Source organism: Lagenorhynchus albirostris, chromosome 6 (assembly GCF_949774975.1).
Source record: "Lagenorhynchus albirostris chromosome 6, mLagAlb1.1, whole genome shotgun sequence".
Lineage (NCBI taxonomy): Eukaryota > Metazoa > Chordata > Mammalia > Artiodactyla > Delphinidae > Lagenorhynchus > Lagenorhynchus albirostris.
The window spans coordinates 94,580,096-94,595,713 of NC_083100.1; the positions used below are offsets into that span (position 1 = coordinate 94,580,096).

General features: G+C 54.2%; 1 protein-coding gene across 2 annotated transcripts in view; it reads left to right on the top strand.

Moving 5' to 3' along the window:
* Nucleotides 1-15,535, top strand: part of TMEM163 (transmembrane protein 163) — a 255,204-nt gene extending 239,669 nt beyond the window's left edge. For both annotated transcript variants that reach the window (XM_060152999.1, XM_060152998.1), the window contains exons 6-8: nt 5,143-5,254; nt 13,236-13,377; nt 14,794-15,535. In XM_060152999.1, coding sequence (XP_060008982.1) covers nt 5,143-5,254; nt 13,236-13,377; nt 14,794-14,854 — 315 coding nt within the window. In that variant the 3' untranslated portion in view covers nt 14,855-15,535. The remainder of the gene's footprint in view (nt 1-5,142; nt 5,255-13,235; nt 13,378-14,793) is intronic.
* The last annotated feature ends 83 nt before the right edge of the window (nt 15,536-15,618 follow it).

A 15,618-nucleotide genomic window follows, 5' to 3' on the forward strand; every position in this document is an offset into this window, starting at 1 on the left:
TGTATATAACCTATCCTCCGCATATGTTTTAGTTTTCCATGTAGTGAAATATATCAGTCTTTTATGGCTTTGTGATGGTTATAAAGGCCTTCACCACTACAAGGTCATAAAGAAGCTTGCCAGAATGGATGTGATTTACGGAAGCATTTACCTTTAATATGCAGTTTAATATGCAGTTATCCTGGGCTTCTGAGTGAGTGGCTAGTTGTCTTAACCTTTTTGCCCTGATCTTCTATCCATTCAATAAAGATCCAGTTGTGAGAAATCACAGGGGCCCAGCGTAGGTAACAGTGGAAACAGAATACCTAAGGAGGAAACGCCTGTCCCTCTGTTTTTACAGGGTTCACATTCAGCAATGTTAGAGCTGTTTAGGAGGCCATGGTTGAGGCATCTTGGTACAGATTACAGCCAGGAACAAATCTAGGTCCTGCCATTAGCTGAGTGACCCTGGGAAAGTCATTTAACCTCTCTGCATCTGTTTCTACACCTTTCAGATGTCTGCTTGACTGGGCTATGAGGATTATGTGGGACATGACGGGTGTGGCTGCACTTTTGAGAGAAGCTACCGGTGGTGCAAACCTACTCGGGTTGCAATTTCTCATCCTCAGCCAGGTCTGCTCTGTCTTCCTGACTCTCGGGAAGGAATCCTCTCAGAAGCTCCTTGTATTACACTCAGGACTGTCTTAGCTCAGGATGCCATAACAAAATACCATAGACTGGGTGGCTTTTATTTGTCATGTTTCTGGAGAACGCAGCTCCAAGATCAAGGTGGCAGCAGAGTCGGTGTCTGGTGAGGGATCTGTCCTTGGGTCAGACAGCTGCCTTCTCACCGTGACCTCACCTGACCTTTCCTCAATGTGTGTAGGTGGAGAGAGAGAGAGAGAGAAATCTATTCCTCTCATTATAAGGGCACTAATACCACCATGAGGGCCCCCTCCCTCATCTCCATCTCCAAATACCATCACAGTGAGGGTTAGGAATTCAACATAGTGCATTTGGGGAGGGCACAAACAGTCCATAGCAAAGACTGATGTCTTGAGCAGGCTGATGACTACTTCTCTGTGACGTTATGCTCATGCTAACAGTAGATGTGGTGGGTGTGTGGAGAGAGGAGAGCCAGGTGGGCTCTGGGTGGGAAAACCACAGCAGAGTTCTAGGATGTCGAAAGCTGTTTTTGGGCAAGGGCCTTGGCAGGTCTGTGCCAGCCCAGGTCCTCCGTGGGTCCTTCTTCAGGGTTTTTTTTTTCTGAAGCAGATCAGCACAGCAATGGTGAGCAAAGCCTGGATGAGGCTTCAAGGTGGCCACAGTCTCTGTTTTTCCAGACTTGGGGAAGGCAAATGTTCCTTCAGAGCTGATCCTGGGAGCAGACTGTGGTTGCTAGGAGTAATCCACAGATAGAAAAAACCTGAGTTTTGCATGTTGGCTTCTGCATATTTAAATACATCATTTCCTCTGTGCCAGGCACCTTTGGAGCACTTTGGAACTTCCTTATGGAGGAGTATGTGAGGCTCAAGCAGCGTAGCGGAACCTCTCTAAGTGGTGAGGACAGGGCATTGTTGCAGGGATGGGGCCGTGCAGGATGACGGGAGCTGCTGCTCCGGAATCTGGGCCTGAACTCAGCGGGGCTCCCCGGCAGGAGGGAAGCACTGCAGGAAAACTTGGGACCCTGAAAGTGGCCTGAATCCACATCTGACCCTCACGGTCTCAGCCTCGGTGACAGGGGTGACCTGCAGAGGAAGCCTGTGTCATGAAGCTGCACACATGTCTGGCTCAGGACTCAGAGAAGCTGGAGGAGGGGATCCAGTGGGAGCTGGCAGAGCTGAGGGCCTGGCTTCTACCCCACCCCCAGGCCGACCCAGTGGATCAACAACACGTGCACGACAGCACCTGGTGCCCTGTACCTGCCTTCGGGGACGAGGGGCCGCCACTTCACCTCCACCTTCTGAATCTCACACAGGTGTCTCTCTGGTGGCCGAGTGTGACTTGGAAACACCTAGCAAGGGAATTCCAGGAAACATAGTTCCTGCTGATCCCTGTGGATACACTACACAGCTACCAGGGGTGGCAGGTCTCTTCTTTTTTTTGCATTTTACAGATGCGTGAACGGAGGAGGAGATGGGGGGAGGTTCTGTGACTTGCCCAGAGTCACACAGTTATTAAGTGAGGCTTCTGCTCCGGTGCCTTTAACTATCATGCAATGCTTCTGTTATACTTGATTACATCAGAAACCCCATCTCCCGTTCCTCCGGGATTCCAGTCCATGGGAGGCTTCTCTAAGGTGAAGGATGGGTTCCAAACACCACTTCGCCCTTGATAAGCCACTGTGGACCCCAATCATAGTTTCTCTTACGTTTTTTTACATTGCACCATGTGTACTTCTTTCTAGGTAATAAATTCCCTATGGTTTCTTTTATAGGGATGCTTACCATACTTTGGGGCTCACCATTAGCACCTAGCGTGGCTGTTTGGTGGAATAAGTGAGTGTGTGGGTAATGCGTTTGGGGCCTTTAATAACAGTTGCTACAATTTATTGCACGTCAGCTGCCTGCCGGAGGCTATGGGTATCACACTGCTCTTTATGGAAGAGAGAATTGAGATTTGAGAGCTTGGGTTTGTTTCCCTAGTAAGCAATGAAGTCTAGATTTGAGCAAAGATCTGCTGGCGGGTCACTGCCCTTTGTCAGCCAAGCCCCCGTTCAGCAGTTTGCTCCCCGGTTAGCAGACCCAGGGGAGGACCAGCAAAGCCATGCTGGCTCCTCTCAAGGTGCATCTGGGGGTGGGAGCGGAACCTCAACCCCCAGCTCCCTGGGACCTGGATGGGGTGAACACAGCCTTTCTCTATCTCTGAAAATGTAGGGATGAGGGCTTTGCCAACAGATCGGGTGAAGCCAGAAGGGCTTTAGGCATGGGGTGAGCAAAGTGAGAATTCACCTTCTCAATCTGGGGCCTCACAGTACTTAATGGACTGCCTCAGTCTCCCAACTTAGGCTTTTTATTTTAAAAAGTTAATTAATTTGGTTGCACCAGTTCTTAGTTGCTGCAGGCAGACTCCTAAGTTGCAGCATGCGGACTCTTAGTTGCGGCATGTTTGTGGGATCTAGTTCCCCGGCCAGGGATCGAACCCAGGCCCCCTGCATTGGGAGCGCGGAATCGTAGCCACTGCGCCACCAGGGAAGTGCCACCAACTTAGGCTTTTTGAATCTTATCTGCATCTGGGTCTATGTTGGTACTTGATTCCTTAATCATGTTGGCCTTTTTTTCTTATGGGCACCCTCTCCCATAATTAGACTGAGTTTCTGCATGAAGAGAGCTTGGATTTGGGGGTCCTTCCCCGCCGCCCGCCCCCGTGGCCCCTGGTGCATTAACTTCATGCACAGCAGGGACTGGGGATCCGTCCAGAGACCAGGTCTGGTACAGTCCTTACTGGTCATTTGAGGAAGTGAAACTTCAGTGAGGTGATTGTTTTTAAAAACTTCAAAATTGGAAATAATTTCAGATTTATACATCCGTTACAAAGACATTACAGAGGGGCCCCATATTCCCTTCCTCCAGCCTCCCCCAAGGTTAACGTCTCATGCAGATAACCAGGGTACCATTACCTAAACTAGGGAATGACAACAGTACTAACACAGCTCCAGCCTCTGCGCTGATTTCTCCGGCTTTCCCATGTAATGACCTTTTCTGTTTCTGTGGCATTTCGTCCTCACATCTCCTTAGCCTCCAATCTGTGACAATTTCTCGGTGGTTCCTTGTCTTTCACGACCTTGAAATTTCATGACCTTGATGTGTATGAGAAGTAGCGCTCAGGTGTTTTGTAGACTGTCCTCAGCATGGGTTTGTGTGATGGTTTTCCACGATTCAACTGAGGTTATGGGTTCGGGGCAGAACACCCAGAGGCCTTCTTCTTCACGTCCCATGCCGTCTGCAGGCACGTGATAGCAGCATCACTTATGCATGGTCATGCTCGTCTTGATCACTTACTGGGTCTCCCCCCTGTAAAGTCACTGCTTTCCTCTTCTCTGTATTCTGTTTGTTAGCCACGAGGCATGAGTCCAGTCGACGCTCGGTGGAGGAGGGAATTAAGCTGTGCCTTTTTGGGGAGGGAGTAGCACAGGATTTGTGGACATCTGTTTAAACCAACCACCGTTGATCAGTGCTGTGGAGGAGGTGCTTTTCGTTTTTGTTTTTCTGCTGCACCGTGTGGCCTGTGGGATCTTAGTTCCCTTGGGGGAGATGCTTTGATGCTTTGCAGATACCCTGTTTCCAGCAAGGTGATTTTTCAGATCACTTTGCTGAGTGTTGAACCCGGGGAAACAGGCTGTCTTCCCTCTTACCAGCGTTCTGTTATTTGATTAATCAACAGCGTGAGGAATCCTGTTTCTCTGAGTGTATGTGATGCTTTATGAGATTTTTGCTGGCAGTGGCATTTTAATATTGGGGACTCTGGAGGCTGTGTCTCATGGGAGTGACGCCTGGGAGCCCGAAGCTGAGAGGCCCTGTGGGCTAGATATACGGCTACTCGCTTTTGCATATGTGACGCATGCCTTTGCTTGCAAAGGTAAGCTAACGACTTATAGGAAGTGCTAAGATAACATCAATAGCAGACTTTATTTTCAGATACCTTTTCCCACCTTGAAGGCTACAGATGAACTTCCAGTTGCTTGCGCGAGGTTAAGGAAAAAATATGGTTATAAGTAGCTCCAGCCACGATGGACCCCATGGCAAGTTCAGCCGGCTCTGTTCTTAGGCCAGTGGTGTACTTACGTGTTCCAGACTTCGCAGTCAGCTGCTTTTTGACTTCTCCATGGAAAACTCGACACAGAAGTCACTGTGTTTAGCATTTGACCAACTCCGGTATTGATCAGTGATTGCCACCATTGTGGCAGAATAGCAGGAAGGGGAATCTCCTACAGGAAAAGAAGTATGTGATCGGTTTCTAAGGAAATATAAGTGTGGATGATTCGTTTTTGATCATCTTTTTTGATTCCCAGCGACACAGGTAACAGAGGTATAAAAACAAGCAATATCCCCTGCCTGGTGGCAGCGTACACCAGTGATGATTTGTTCTGGGAACAAAGGCCAGTGGCTTGCAATCTGCTCTCACCTGAGCTGAACTGTTGAAATCTGGAACTTTCTCTTCTAGGATGATTTCCTGTTCAGCGTCTCCATTTTAAGTGGGATCCTTTGCAGCATCCTGGCTGTGCTGAAGTTCATGCTGGGGAAGGTTCTAACCAGCAGAGCCCTCATAACCGATGGTGAGTAAGGCCAGTGCGTCTAGGGGCTGAGCTCACACTGAGGGGAGGTGCTGTTTGGGTCACGTTTCGCTGCTCGTCTCGCAGAAGAGCTCAACAGTTCGGAATCTGTTCCTCACTGCCCTCCCCTCCACCCAGGCTGTTTAGTGATTCTCAGGGTTTCCTGTCAGGGCAGATGTCTTGTGCCCTAGGAATTGAATACACTCTTCTTGAATCACCTCCACCGGCACCTCCTACCAGGGTGGCTCAGGGCTCCCCAGGCTCTTAATCGTGGAGCACAAAGGGCTTCCCAGAGCCTTGCATGTGATATGCATTGCTCCAAATAAAAAGTAAATGTTTTCCCTGGATTCTGTGCAGGTTTCTGTGGTGAACGCTCCACGCCCATTTCCCCCTCCAGCTAGTGAAACGCTCACCTGGGAGTTCAAGTTGCAGTGACCAGGGCTTCGCCAGGGAAATGAGCCATGTGTTCTCTGCTCAAGACCCAAACCAGGCGGAGATGTCCCTCTGCGTCCTGTGGGCCAGGAGGAGCTTCCCGCGTGGCTTCTGGGCTGACAGAGAAGGATGTGTGAAAGTAGAGAAAGCACGTTTCCGTTTTTTTGCAAACTAGTGCTGGCATGCAAACTAGAAACATGATGGACGCTACTGCCTGCCTGTCTTCTTTTTCTTTATCCTGGAGCGTGTGAAGTTTCTGGGGGTCGGGAGTAGCGACCTGAGCCCCTGTGCCCTGGGGTGGGAGGTCCAAGGGTAAAAGCTGGTGGGTCGGTGGATGTGCCTGCATAAAGTAGAGCAGAGATCGTTAGGATTTTCTTTCTCTCCCTCCCTTCCTTCCTTTTTCTTTCTTCTTCCCCCCCCCCCCCCCCCCCACTGCACCGCGCAGCCTGTGAGATCTTATTTCCCGAACTAGGGATTGAACCCGGGTCCCGGCAGTGAAAGTGCTACATCCTAAGCACTGGACCGCCAGGGAATTCCCATGATTTCTTTTTAAAGGAAAGCACTACTCCCTCCTCCTCAGATTCTCAGGGTTCTCTCCTATGTGCAATACGTGGGCGCAGTCATGTGTGGGTAGCTGTTATCCATTGAGGACGGGGTGGACGGCGGTCAGAGGCCCCTTCCCTCCCAAGTGACGAGCTTGGTGACACGGTGTGGACTTGGACTCCTGATCCTGTGCTGATGCCCTGCCGTGTGTGGAGCTGGACTTCTGCACGGTGGGGCAGGCAGGCAGGAGGTCAAAGTGATGCGTCCAGGACTGGGGGAGAAGTGTTCACTCCGTGTGATTTTTGTGGCCTGGTGTTTTTTAAGCTGGAAAAGAAAACGCCTCCTTTGGCTGTGGAATCCTCCTATTTTAGCAATGAGAGCACAGGCGGCCTTGGGCTGAGAGCAGTAACCAGGAGTTCGGGTGTGGGTTCTCCAGCCACCTTCCAGGTTCTTTTCTGTTGCTCTGAGGGGCACAGCTCTGCCTGCACCCTTTAGGCCTGAACAGAGCAGAGGTCTGGCTGGACCTTGAATCTCCAGCGACGTGTTCTGTTCCTTCCTTTCGAAGTCTCTTTACCTTGCACACGAGGGACGGGAAGGCCGGCCTGGGGGAAGCTGTACCAGTCAGCACGGTTTTCGGGGCTCCAGGTGGTGAGTACCCAGCAGGCGCTCCTCTGTCTGCCCTGAGTAGACCCCGTAAGTCAGAGAACCCCTCTGACTTACAGATATCAGCACTTTCTGTATTCAGGTGACTGCAGCTGAGACACTGGGCCGGGAGCCTGAATGTGGACCCAGCAGTCACGCCTTCCTCCCAGGCCGCCAGGCAGGAGGCCCTGTCCCCTCTCTACCCATGACCACGGGGCTTGACCCCCTTCTTCTCAGAACAGTGGGTGCCCCTCCCTCGACCGGTGACTTCACCTAATGCCTTACAGGCGTTCCAGATGCTGTTTCTATTTAGGCTTCACTCGTTCTAACGTCCCACCATTTTGTAGGGTGTAAGAGAAGCCCCTGATGAGAAGTATGTGTTTTCTAATGAAATAACTCCTGATGTCATCATTTTCACATACAAAACCATCCACCCGCATAAGCAGTACTTCCGTCCCAGTCTTGACCCAGGGAGAGGGGTCATTACAAAGAGAAGTGGGTGGTTTAAGTGAAAATTGTTCCACCGACAGGCGGAAAGCTGGGGACAGGCACTCCTCAGGCAGAGGGAGTCGAGTTGGGAGGGAGCCTGGGGCATCTGCGGGGGGAGAGTTAGGAAGGGAGGATGTGAGGGGCCCCGACGAGTGGGCGAGGACGGACCAATCAGCACGTTAGGTCAAGCGTGGGATTTTGGATGTTTTGCTAAATGTTTAAACAGACGAAGTGACATGATGGATGTTTTTAGAAGAGACTTGTGGCCATCATGGTAGAGAACAGAGCGGAGAGGCCTCAGGGAGGGGAGAGGTCTCTGGGGAGCTCTCGGGGTGGTGGCCTGGGTCGGGGAGGGGGAGATATGGGGGAATGGAGGAAGGGTGGGCGATATTTATAACATGGGCAGGGCTCGGGGATGAATTGGCTGTGGAGGTTGAGGAGAGACAGACCGGCAGAGCAAGACAGGGGGCGCTATTGCAAAGAGCTGAGGCAGCACCCCGGTCCCCTAGCCTGTCACCCATGAGGGCCCCCTCCCCGCCATCAGGGGGCATGGTTGTCGCACTCTGCAGTCCCCCGCTTGGTGGGAGTGTCAGCTAAATAGGCGGCAGTAATTACAGCCTCCTGCGCATTGCCTTGTCTGGGATCCCGATTTTCCTCATTCCTTGATGAGCAGAAGTAGGGAACCATCTGTAAGTATCTGCTCTCTGTTCTTCCCTCACGTGGGGAGGTCGGGGGCCGGCTGGGCTTCGGGAGCCATGCCTGCCGTTACTGTTGGTCTGGCCCAGGGCAGGGGGCCAGGCAAGTTAATACTACGAATCAGACAGAGGAAGATTGTGGAAAGGTACCCGGGGGGAGCTCTGAACGAGGGGCCAGCAGCCGGGCTCCAGCGCTGCCCGCAGGACAGCCGGAAACCCGAGCTGAGGGGCCTGGGTTGACTGTTCTGAAGTATCAGGAGTCTGTGGTGGATTTCAAGTACATGAACGACTTTGAATCAGAATTTCCTGCTCACAATTCATAGGTGCTTCATTGCACAGATTCTTGTCTAGTCATCAACGCCAGACTGTTAGAGCCTCTAATCAAGATCGCCTGAGACATTGTTTTGTTTTCTAAGATGATGACGGCGTTTATTTTTGGCAAGAGCCCTGGCTTTAACAGGCAGATGGAACAAGCATGTGGGCCTGGGGGGGGGTGGTGCGGACAGCGGCTCAGAGGTGAGTGACCGATGGGGCCTTGTGTGCCTCGTTAGGAAGATGGGTGGCCTGTGGGCTCAGTGTCCTTCCTGGGGAGTAGCTGCCGCTAGGAAGCCTCTGAAATTCTGAAGGAGGCCGCAGGGTGGGTACGGAGTCGTCCCCCAGTCCGGGTGTGCCGTTTCCAGTGTCCCCGCACAGGCTCATAAGAGGTGCAGCTGAAATGCGTCAGGCTCCGTCACAACCACAGGTGGGCAGAGCGGAGCAGGTCAGAGACTCCTGGAAGGTGTGGGTGAACAGGGTGAAAGTTCCACCAGCTGTGAACCATCCGGAGTCTGCGTGGGGTGGGTGGGTCCCCCCACTGTGGAAAGGAGAGGCTGGTGGGTCCTGGGCTGGCAGAGCCCGGTGACTTGGTGCAGTGAGTGGACATCTAGTGGCTGTCTGGGGGAACCTCCCACCCTCTGCAGCCTTTCTGAGCTCTCCAGGCTTCTCTGGGGGCCCCGGGGGCCCACTGGTACCCACGACAAAGACGGAGAAAGAAGAACGAAGGATTCCAGTCTGCCCTGGGGCAGCAGCCATCTCTAGCTCGTCTCTGCCATTTTCCTGTAGCCACCCCCCAAAACAAAGTTCCCCCAACTTGATGCCTGAGAGGTAAACTCCAGCCCAGGTAGCCCCTTGACAGGGTAGTGGTCTCTGTGGACGCTTTTGGTGGCCTTCTGAGAAAAGGCGTGGGCTGCAGAGACTTCTTCTAAGAGGACTGGTCTGATTCCATTTGTTAAAAAGAACAGGGAGATTCAAGGGACAGCCAGACGCAAGAGGGTAAATGCCAGCCTCTACTAATGGGAGAGGGGAAGTATCTTGATGATCCTGATGTATCAGGAGACAGGAGAGAAATACGGCCTCCCCCGTCTCAGAGTGGGCCCGCCGTCCCCCTCCTTGGGGAGAGATGGAAGCAGAATTGAGGGTGTGATATGCAGAGGCCGAAACCATGGGCAGGACAGAGAGGGGGGAGCTCCAAAGCGCTCTGCGTGCGAGGAGCTGGGAGAGACTCTGCGGTGACAAGGGCGGAGTGGAGTCAGCTACATGAGCCGCACGGCCAGCAGAGAAGGGGAGCGCGCTGACTGCTTTTCCCCATCGTCTAGAGGTGAGCGAGCCTGGGGGAGCCACGGAAACTAACACCACAGGGGCCTGGGTTGCAGCCTTGTCCCCGGGCGGCCCTGAGAAGGGGAGGCCAGGACGTAGCACGGGGAAGGGCGCCTGTCTCCTGTCGGTCGAAGGGGGAAGGCTTAGAGATTTGGCCTTGGGACCTGGAACTGGTGGGACACATCTCAGGTGGAGCTGATGCCAGCCCTGCCCTCCCGCTACCCACAGGGCACCCAGAGAAAGCTCTTCGTCAGGTCTGCTGTCTGCAGTGGAGGCCTTGGGGGAGGGGTACAAGTGCTCCCTGCGGACGGTGGGTCGGGATCCCCAGGTAGACACGGCGGGGCAGGTGGAGGCCCCGCCTGGAATAGCCCTCACCTGCCGCAGGCTCCCAGCAAGTCCCGGCCCCTCTCTCCACCCAGTTCCCTGGACTGGCCTCTGGAGGATATGGTCCCCGGTGGCAGGAAGGTGGAGGGGTTTGCCTTTGCTAACCCATGTCACCTGTATTGAGGTGAAACTGGGTTGGAAGGCTCCGCCGGGTGTGAACCTTGTGGAGAGCCTCGGGAAGCGACTGGAGAAGTTTGGCTCTCCAGGGGGCCCCAGAGCACACCCTGAAGTTCAGGGGTAAATCGTCCACCTCTCGGGGGGGCTGTCTCCCCAGAGCTGTAGCCGCAGGCCCGCCTCAGCAGGGAGCCCCCCAGAGCCTGGCAGCGGTGGCTTCCTCTCTCCCTCGGGACGGCCCAGCCCGGCCGGTGGGAGTCCACGGCTAAGGCCATGTCCATGCCTTCCCCTCCCCCCTCCCTCCCTCCCTCCGTTAACTCCGTAGTATTTAATGCAGCAATCAATCGAGTCCCCGAGGAGTGCCAGCCCCTGTGCTGGGACTTGGAGCAGAGCAAGGAGAGACACAAATTTCCTGTCCTTACGCGGACATTTCTGGTGGGAAAGAGGGATGTCTGCAAAGAGAAAAACGGTAAAAATGTCTTGTTACGGAGAACGGCGAAGCAGCAGCGAGGGCGTGCCGGTAGGAGGGTGTGGCTGAGGGAGGGAGGGAGGGAGGGACGGCCTTAGGGGCTCTGAGTCCAGGCTGGGGAGGCAGCGTGGGAGGCCCCAGGACGAGGGGTCCGGCCGGCGGAGGCCTGCGGGGGAGGCCGGGGCCGGCGGCTGCAGGCGGTGGAGTGGCCGGAGGGGGGGGGGGACCGAGGAGCGGACCGGCGGGCCTGGTGCGGCTGAGGAGGGAGGGGCTGGTCACCGCAGGACTCGCCGGCGTGAAGAGTCTGGATGGTTTTCAGAACTGGGCTTCTGTTCGCTATTAGAGGTCAGTTTGGCTGCCACGACGGGACTTGTGGAGAGGATGGGGGATGCGGGCAGGAGGGGCAGCGGGAAGGGGGTAGACGGGGGGCGGGTTTGGGGGGGTGACAGGTGGCAAGAATGACTTGATGGGTGGACGCGATTCGGGATGTGACAGAAGTCCAGGCCGGGCTCCTAGATGTTTGGCTTCGGCAGCTAGGTGGACGGGGGGCGCTGTTTACAGAGAGGGTGGCCGGAGGGTGAGTCGTTGGGAGGCAGCAGTTTTTGCCCTGAGCGTGTTCAGTTTGAGATGCTTGTATGTCTGCAGCTGAGGGGAAAGGTCAGGACGAAAGAGAGCTAGGGAGATGCGGGCTTATGGGATGGAGGTGAGAACCTGGCCAGAGAATATAGGCGGAGGAAGTGTTCAGGGGACTAAGGCAGGCATGCAGGTGGGCTCCAGGAGGAGGGTCTAGCAAACGGGACTGAGAAGGACCAGCGAGGGTGCAGAGCAGGAAAGCAGCAGAGCGCGGCGTCACTTGAGGCTGAAGAGACATGTTCTTATTAGGAGGGCGTCCAGTGAGGACGAGGCGTTAAGCATGGCCTGTGGCAGCCGGGAGCCATCCAGGACCAGGGCAGCGCTGGGGGGAGGGAGGGACCTGAGTGGGACGGGGCGAAGAGAGAATGGGAGGTGTGATGGGGTAGCCAGCTCTCCAGGGAGTTTTGCGAAGGGCGGTAGTGAATGGGGATCGTGGTGGGTCCAGGAAGGAGGCGGAGGTGGGTGATGATGCTAAGACTTATCCCAGTGGGAGTGACCCAGGAGAGGGAGAAGAAATTCAAGAGCAAAGCCCTTCAGTGGACAGGGATGAAGGTGCCAGTCTTACATAGGAATGGCAGTAACTGGAGAAGCAGCTGAGTATGTGAGGGCAGCAGGCATAGGCGGGCGGTGGACCTGGTGTTGCGAAGATGAGGTGTTGGTGTCTGAACCTGTGTGCTCGAAGAAGTACAAGGCCGAGTGCTCAGCTGAGACCTGGAGTGGGGAGATGATGGAGATTTGAGGGTGTGTTGCAACAGGCAATGAGATGTCCTTGCAGGCCCAGCGTCATCTCGGTCCCATTGTTGAGGGGGCCGCCTGTTGAGGTGCACCCCGTGGATCCTGAGAAAGGGCTTGGCCTAAGTCATCTCTACCCTACACTCTTCTTCCTGTCCCCCTGCTCTTCATTTAGAACACCCCACACCCCCGCAGTGGTGCAGCCCACAGTGAATGCATTTAAGGTTATTCAGCAGAAGCATGGCGCCTTTACCCAGGTGGAGTTGCCAGGGAACGGAGCAGGCCTGCTGTCGGAGAGGTTACTGGCCTGCATGGGCAGCTGCCAGGGGACCACCGGGCAGCGTGGACCTGCAGCTGCTCTCAGGCCCCAGTTATGCTGGGGCAGGCGAGGAGCCTTGTGGCTCGCAGCACGGCGAGACCCCAGGTGCCCCTCTAAACCGTTCCCTTCCCACGTGGCCCTGGAAAATCCACAGGTAGACTGGAAGTGCGATGCCTCAGTCGTGGGGACCCACTGAGGTGACGTGTGTGAAAGGAGACGGTGATCCACGTCTGTTAGCTCCAGTTCTGGTTGGATTGCCCTTTCTGCAACCAGGTAGCTAATGCTAGTCTATGCATTTCTTTCCTGGAGAGTGAAAAATCCTTGGGTGACTTAGGAGACACGGCAGAGAAAGCACACGGGTTCAGGTAGAATCCCAGCCCTGCCCCCTCTCAATCTGTATAAAGCTGGTCAGTTTACTGAACCTCAGTCACTCTGCTCAACTTAGTTTTCTCATTGGTAAAACGAGGGTGATAATCTGACTTCAGAGTTGAGACAATCCCAGCTCTGTACCTGCCCAGCAGACACTGGACAGGTGTGAGTCACTGAGTATTGAGTGTCCCCTGTGTGTTTGGCAGGCCTGGTGCCCTGTGTCCCTGGGGCCTGGGAGGAAGACGACAGGAGCCTACACGGGCTGTCACTTGGGCATGGTGGCTGGCAGGGGATGGACGGTGAGGGTGACAGCTCCCTCCAGGGAGGTCTCTGGTGATGTGTGAGCAGAGATTTGTCAAACCACGTGGGTGTCTGAGGTGGTGGCTCTCCCCCGAGAAGTGCTTCTGGAACGTCCCTTCCAGTACGCGTTCCGGGACGCAGAGGCATGCCTGGCATTTTGGTGGTTTTCCTGGTGGCTAAGCAAGTTCCCTGGGCGCTGCCCTCAGCCCCTCTCTGCGTCTCTTCCAGGGTTCAACTCCCTCGTGGGGGCCGTGATGGGCTTCTCCATTCTGCTGAGCGCCGAGGTGTTCAAGCACGACTCGGCCGTCTGGTACCTGGACGGCAGCATCGGGGTGCTCATCGGCCTCACCATATTCGCCTACGGGGTCAAGTAAGTGCTGTTTCCTCTTTGCGCTCCGGGCGGCCACGGGTGCTTTATGCCCCAGCCCTGACGATCACGTCTTGTACCTGTGACCCTCCCGCCCCCGGGGGAGGGCAGGAGACTGGAAAAGCCCCCTGCAGCCGTCACATACTCTGGGGGCTGGGACAGGAGTGAGGCAAGGACTTGGACCGGGGGCCTAGGCTTTCGGTCACAAAGGGTCCGCTTTTGTGTGCCGTCTTTTGTAGTTCACTGAACGGTCCTCCCTTTTTAACCCTTCGTGCCTGAAGATCTGTGCCCCTTTCCGCCTCTGTAGTGAGGGGTCATGATCAGCACCAGGGAGGCGTTTGTGGGGCTGGCCTCACCCTTAAAGTCCCCTCTGCCACCTGCTACAGACGCCGGGACCTCACACTTAGAGAACTTCTTACAAAAGGGACTCTGGTGCAGGAGGGCTACATGTAGAGTTGGTTCTAGCCCAGCCTGAGGCCTGTCACTGAAGAAGGAAGTGCCCAGCAGGCATCGCTGGCTCTGCATCCAGCATCTAGGCTGGAGTCGGCCTTTGAAAAGAGAACAGTTTCTCAAAGGTGCTGAGCTTTTAAATGTTTGTTAACATGCCTCCTCTCTCCCACTACGATGGCTATGATAAAAGACACGGTAAGAGTTGGTGAGAATGTGGAGAAATCGGAACCTCCGTATCTTACCCGTGGGCATGTAAATTGTTCAGCCGCTTTGGGGATAGTTTAGCAGTTCCTCAAAATGTTAAACACGGAGCCGCCATTTGACCCAGCAAATCCCACCCTTTGGTATATACTGCAGCGAAACGAAAACACATCCATGCAAACACCTATGCATGAACATTTATAGTGGCATTATTCACAGTGGGCAAAAAAGTAGAGACAACTCATATGCCCAACGTATGCGCGTTTTAAAGAACCCAAACGTCCATTAACTGGTGAATGGATAAATAAATAAAATGTGGTAGAGCTATGCAGTGGAGTATTTATACAGCCATAAAAAGAAAGAAATACCGATTCATGCTACTGATAGATGGCTGAACCTCGAAAACACGCCCAGTGAAAGAAACCAGTTGCCAGAGGCTACATCTGAATGATTCCACTTACAGGAACTGTCCCCAATAGGCAAGTCCATGGAGGTTCAGAGTACGTTTGTGGTTGTCAGGGGAAGATGGGGTGGGGAGTGACCGCTAGAGGGCATGGAGTTTCTCTCGGGGTGGGGGTGGGGGCAATGAAAACGTTCTGGAATTAGGTGGGTGTGATGGTTGCCTGTACTAAAAACCGCTGAATTGTAGGAATTCTATAGTATGTGAATTATGTTTATACAAAAACAAAGCCCCCATCTGTTTCCCAAGTGCTCAAGCCCAGGGCTGCGGAGGGTCTGTGTTGGGGTGACCGGCCTTTCTCTTCGCAGGCTTCTCATCGACATGGTGCCCAGGGTGAGGCAGACGCGCCACTACGAGATGTTTGAGTGAAGGAGGCCGGGGCCGGCTGCCCTGCATCCGCATGAGGACTGTCGGGGCCACCGGAGGTTTCCATGCAGGCAGACGGTACTGATGTTTAACTGAACGTTCACTTTCTTTGTGCTCACGGGAACCAGGTCTCCCCAGCAGGCCGGACCGCACTGCTTCCCGCCACTGCCCCCGCCAAACACCGCAGGACCGTGAGCACGGAGCAGGACCCCGTCTCCGGCGGGAGGACTGACCTTTTCCATCTTCTGCAGTAAAAAGGTTCGTGTGGGGAGGATACGACGTCTGCTTGGTGGAATGCCTCTGGGGTGCTCCCAGCCTCAAATGGAGAGCGGCTCCCCGGACTCACCTCCTCGGTCCTCCACGTGGGTCTCCTGGCAGATTTTAAGAGAAGACCGTACCCGTTGGTCCCTCACCCCTTTATCACTTCCTGATTTCTGTCCCTGTATTTCATTCGTTTCATACTGTTTTACTTAATCCTCAATCTAAACACCAGATTTGTTCTGAAGGAGGAGACCATTCTATTTTTAAAGTGCTTCGTGATAGATGTGTGAGCTTTTGCATGGTCGAACTCAGCCCCTGACCCTTCCTTGTACATTCAGAACCCGAACGTACGTGTAAACACAGGATCCCTTTTGGAGAGGTGTGAAACTACAGTTTATTTGTAATAAATAATTATATAATCTATCCATAGATGTATCTATATGCTTATGCTGTGTGACGTGGTAATGGTACATTTCAGTCTGTTCACGTCGTAAGGAACAAGCTGT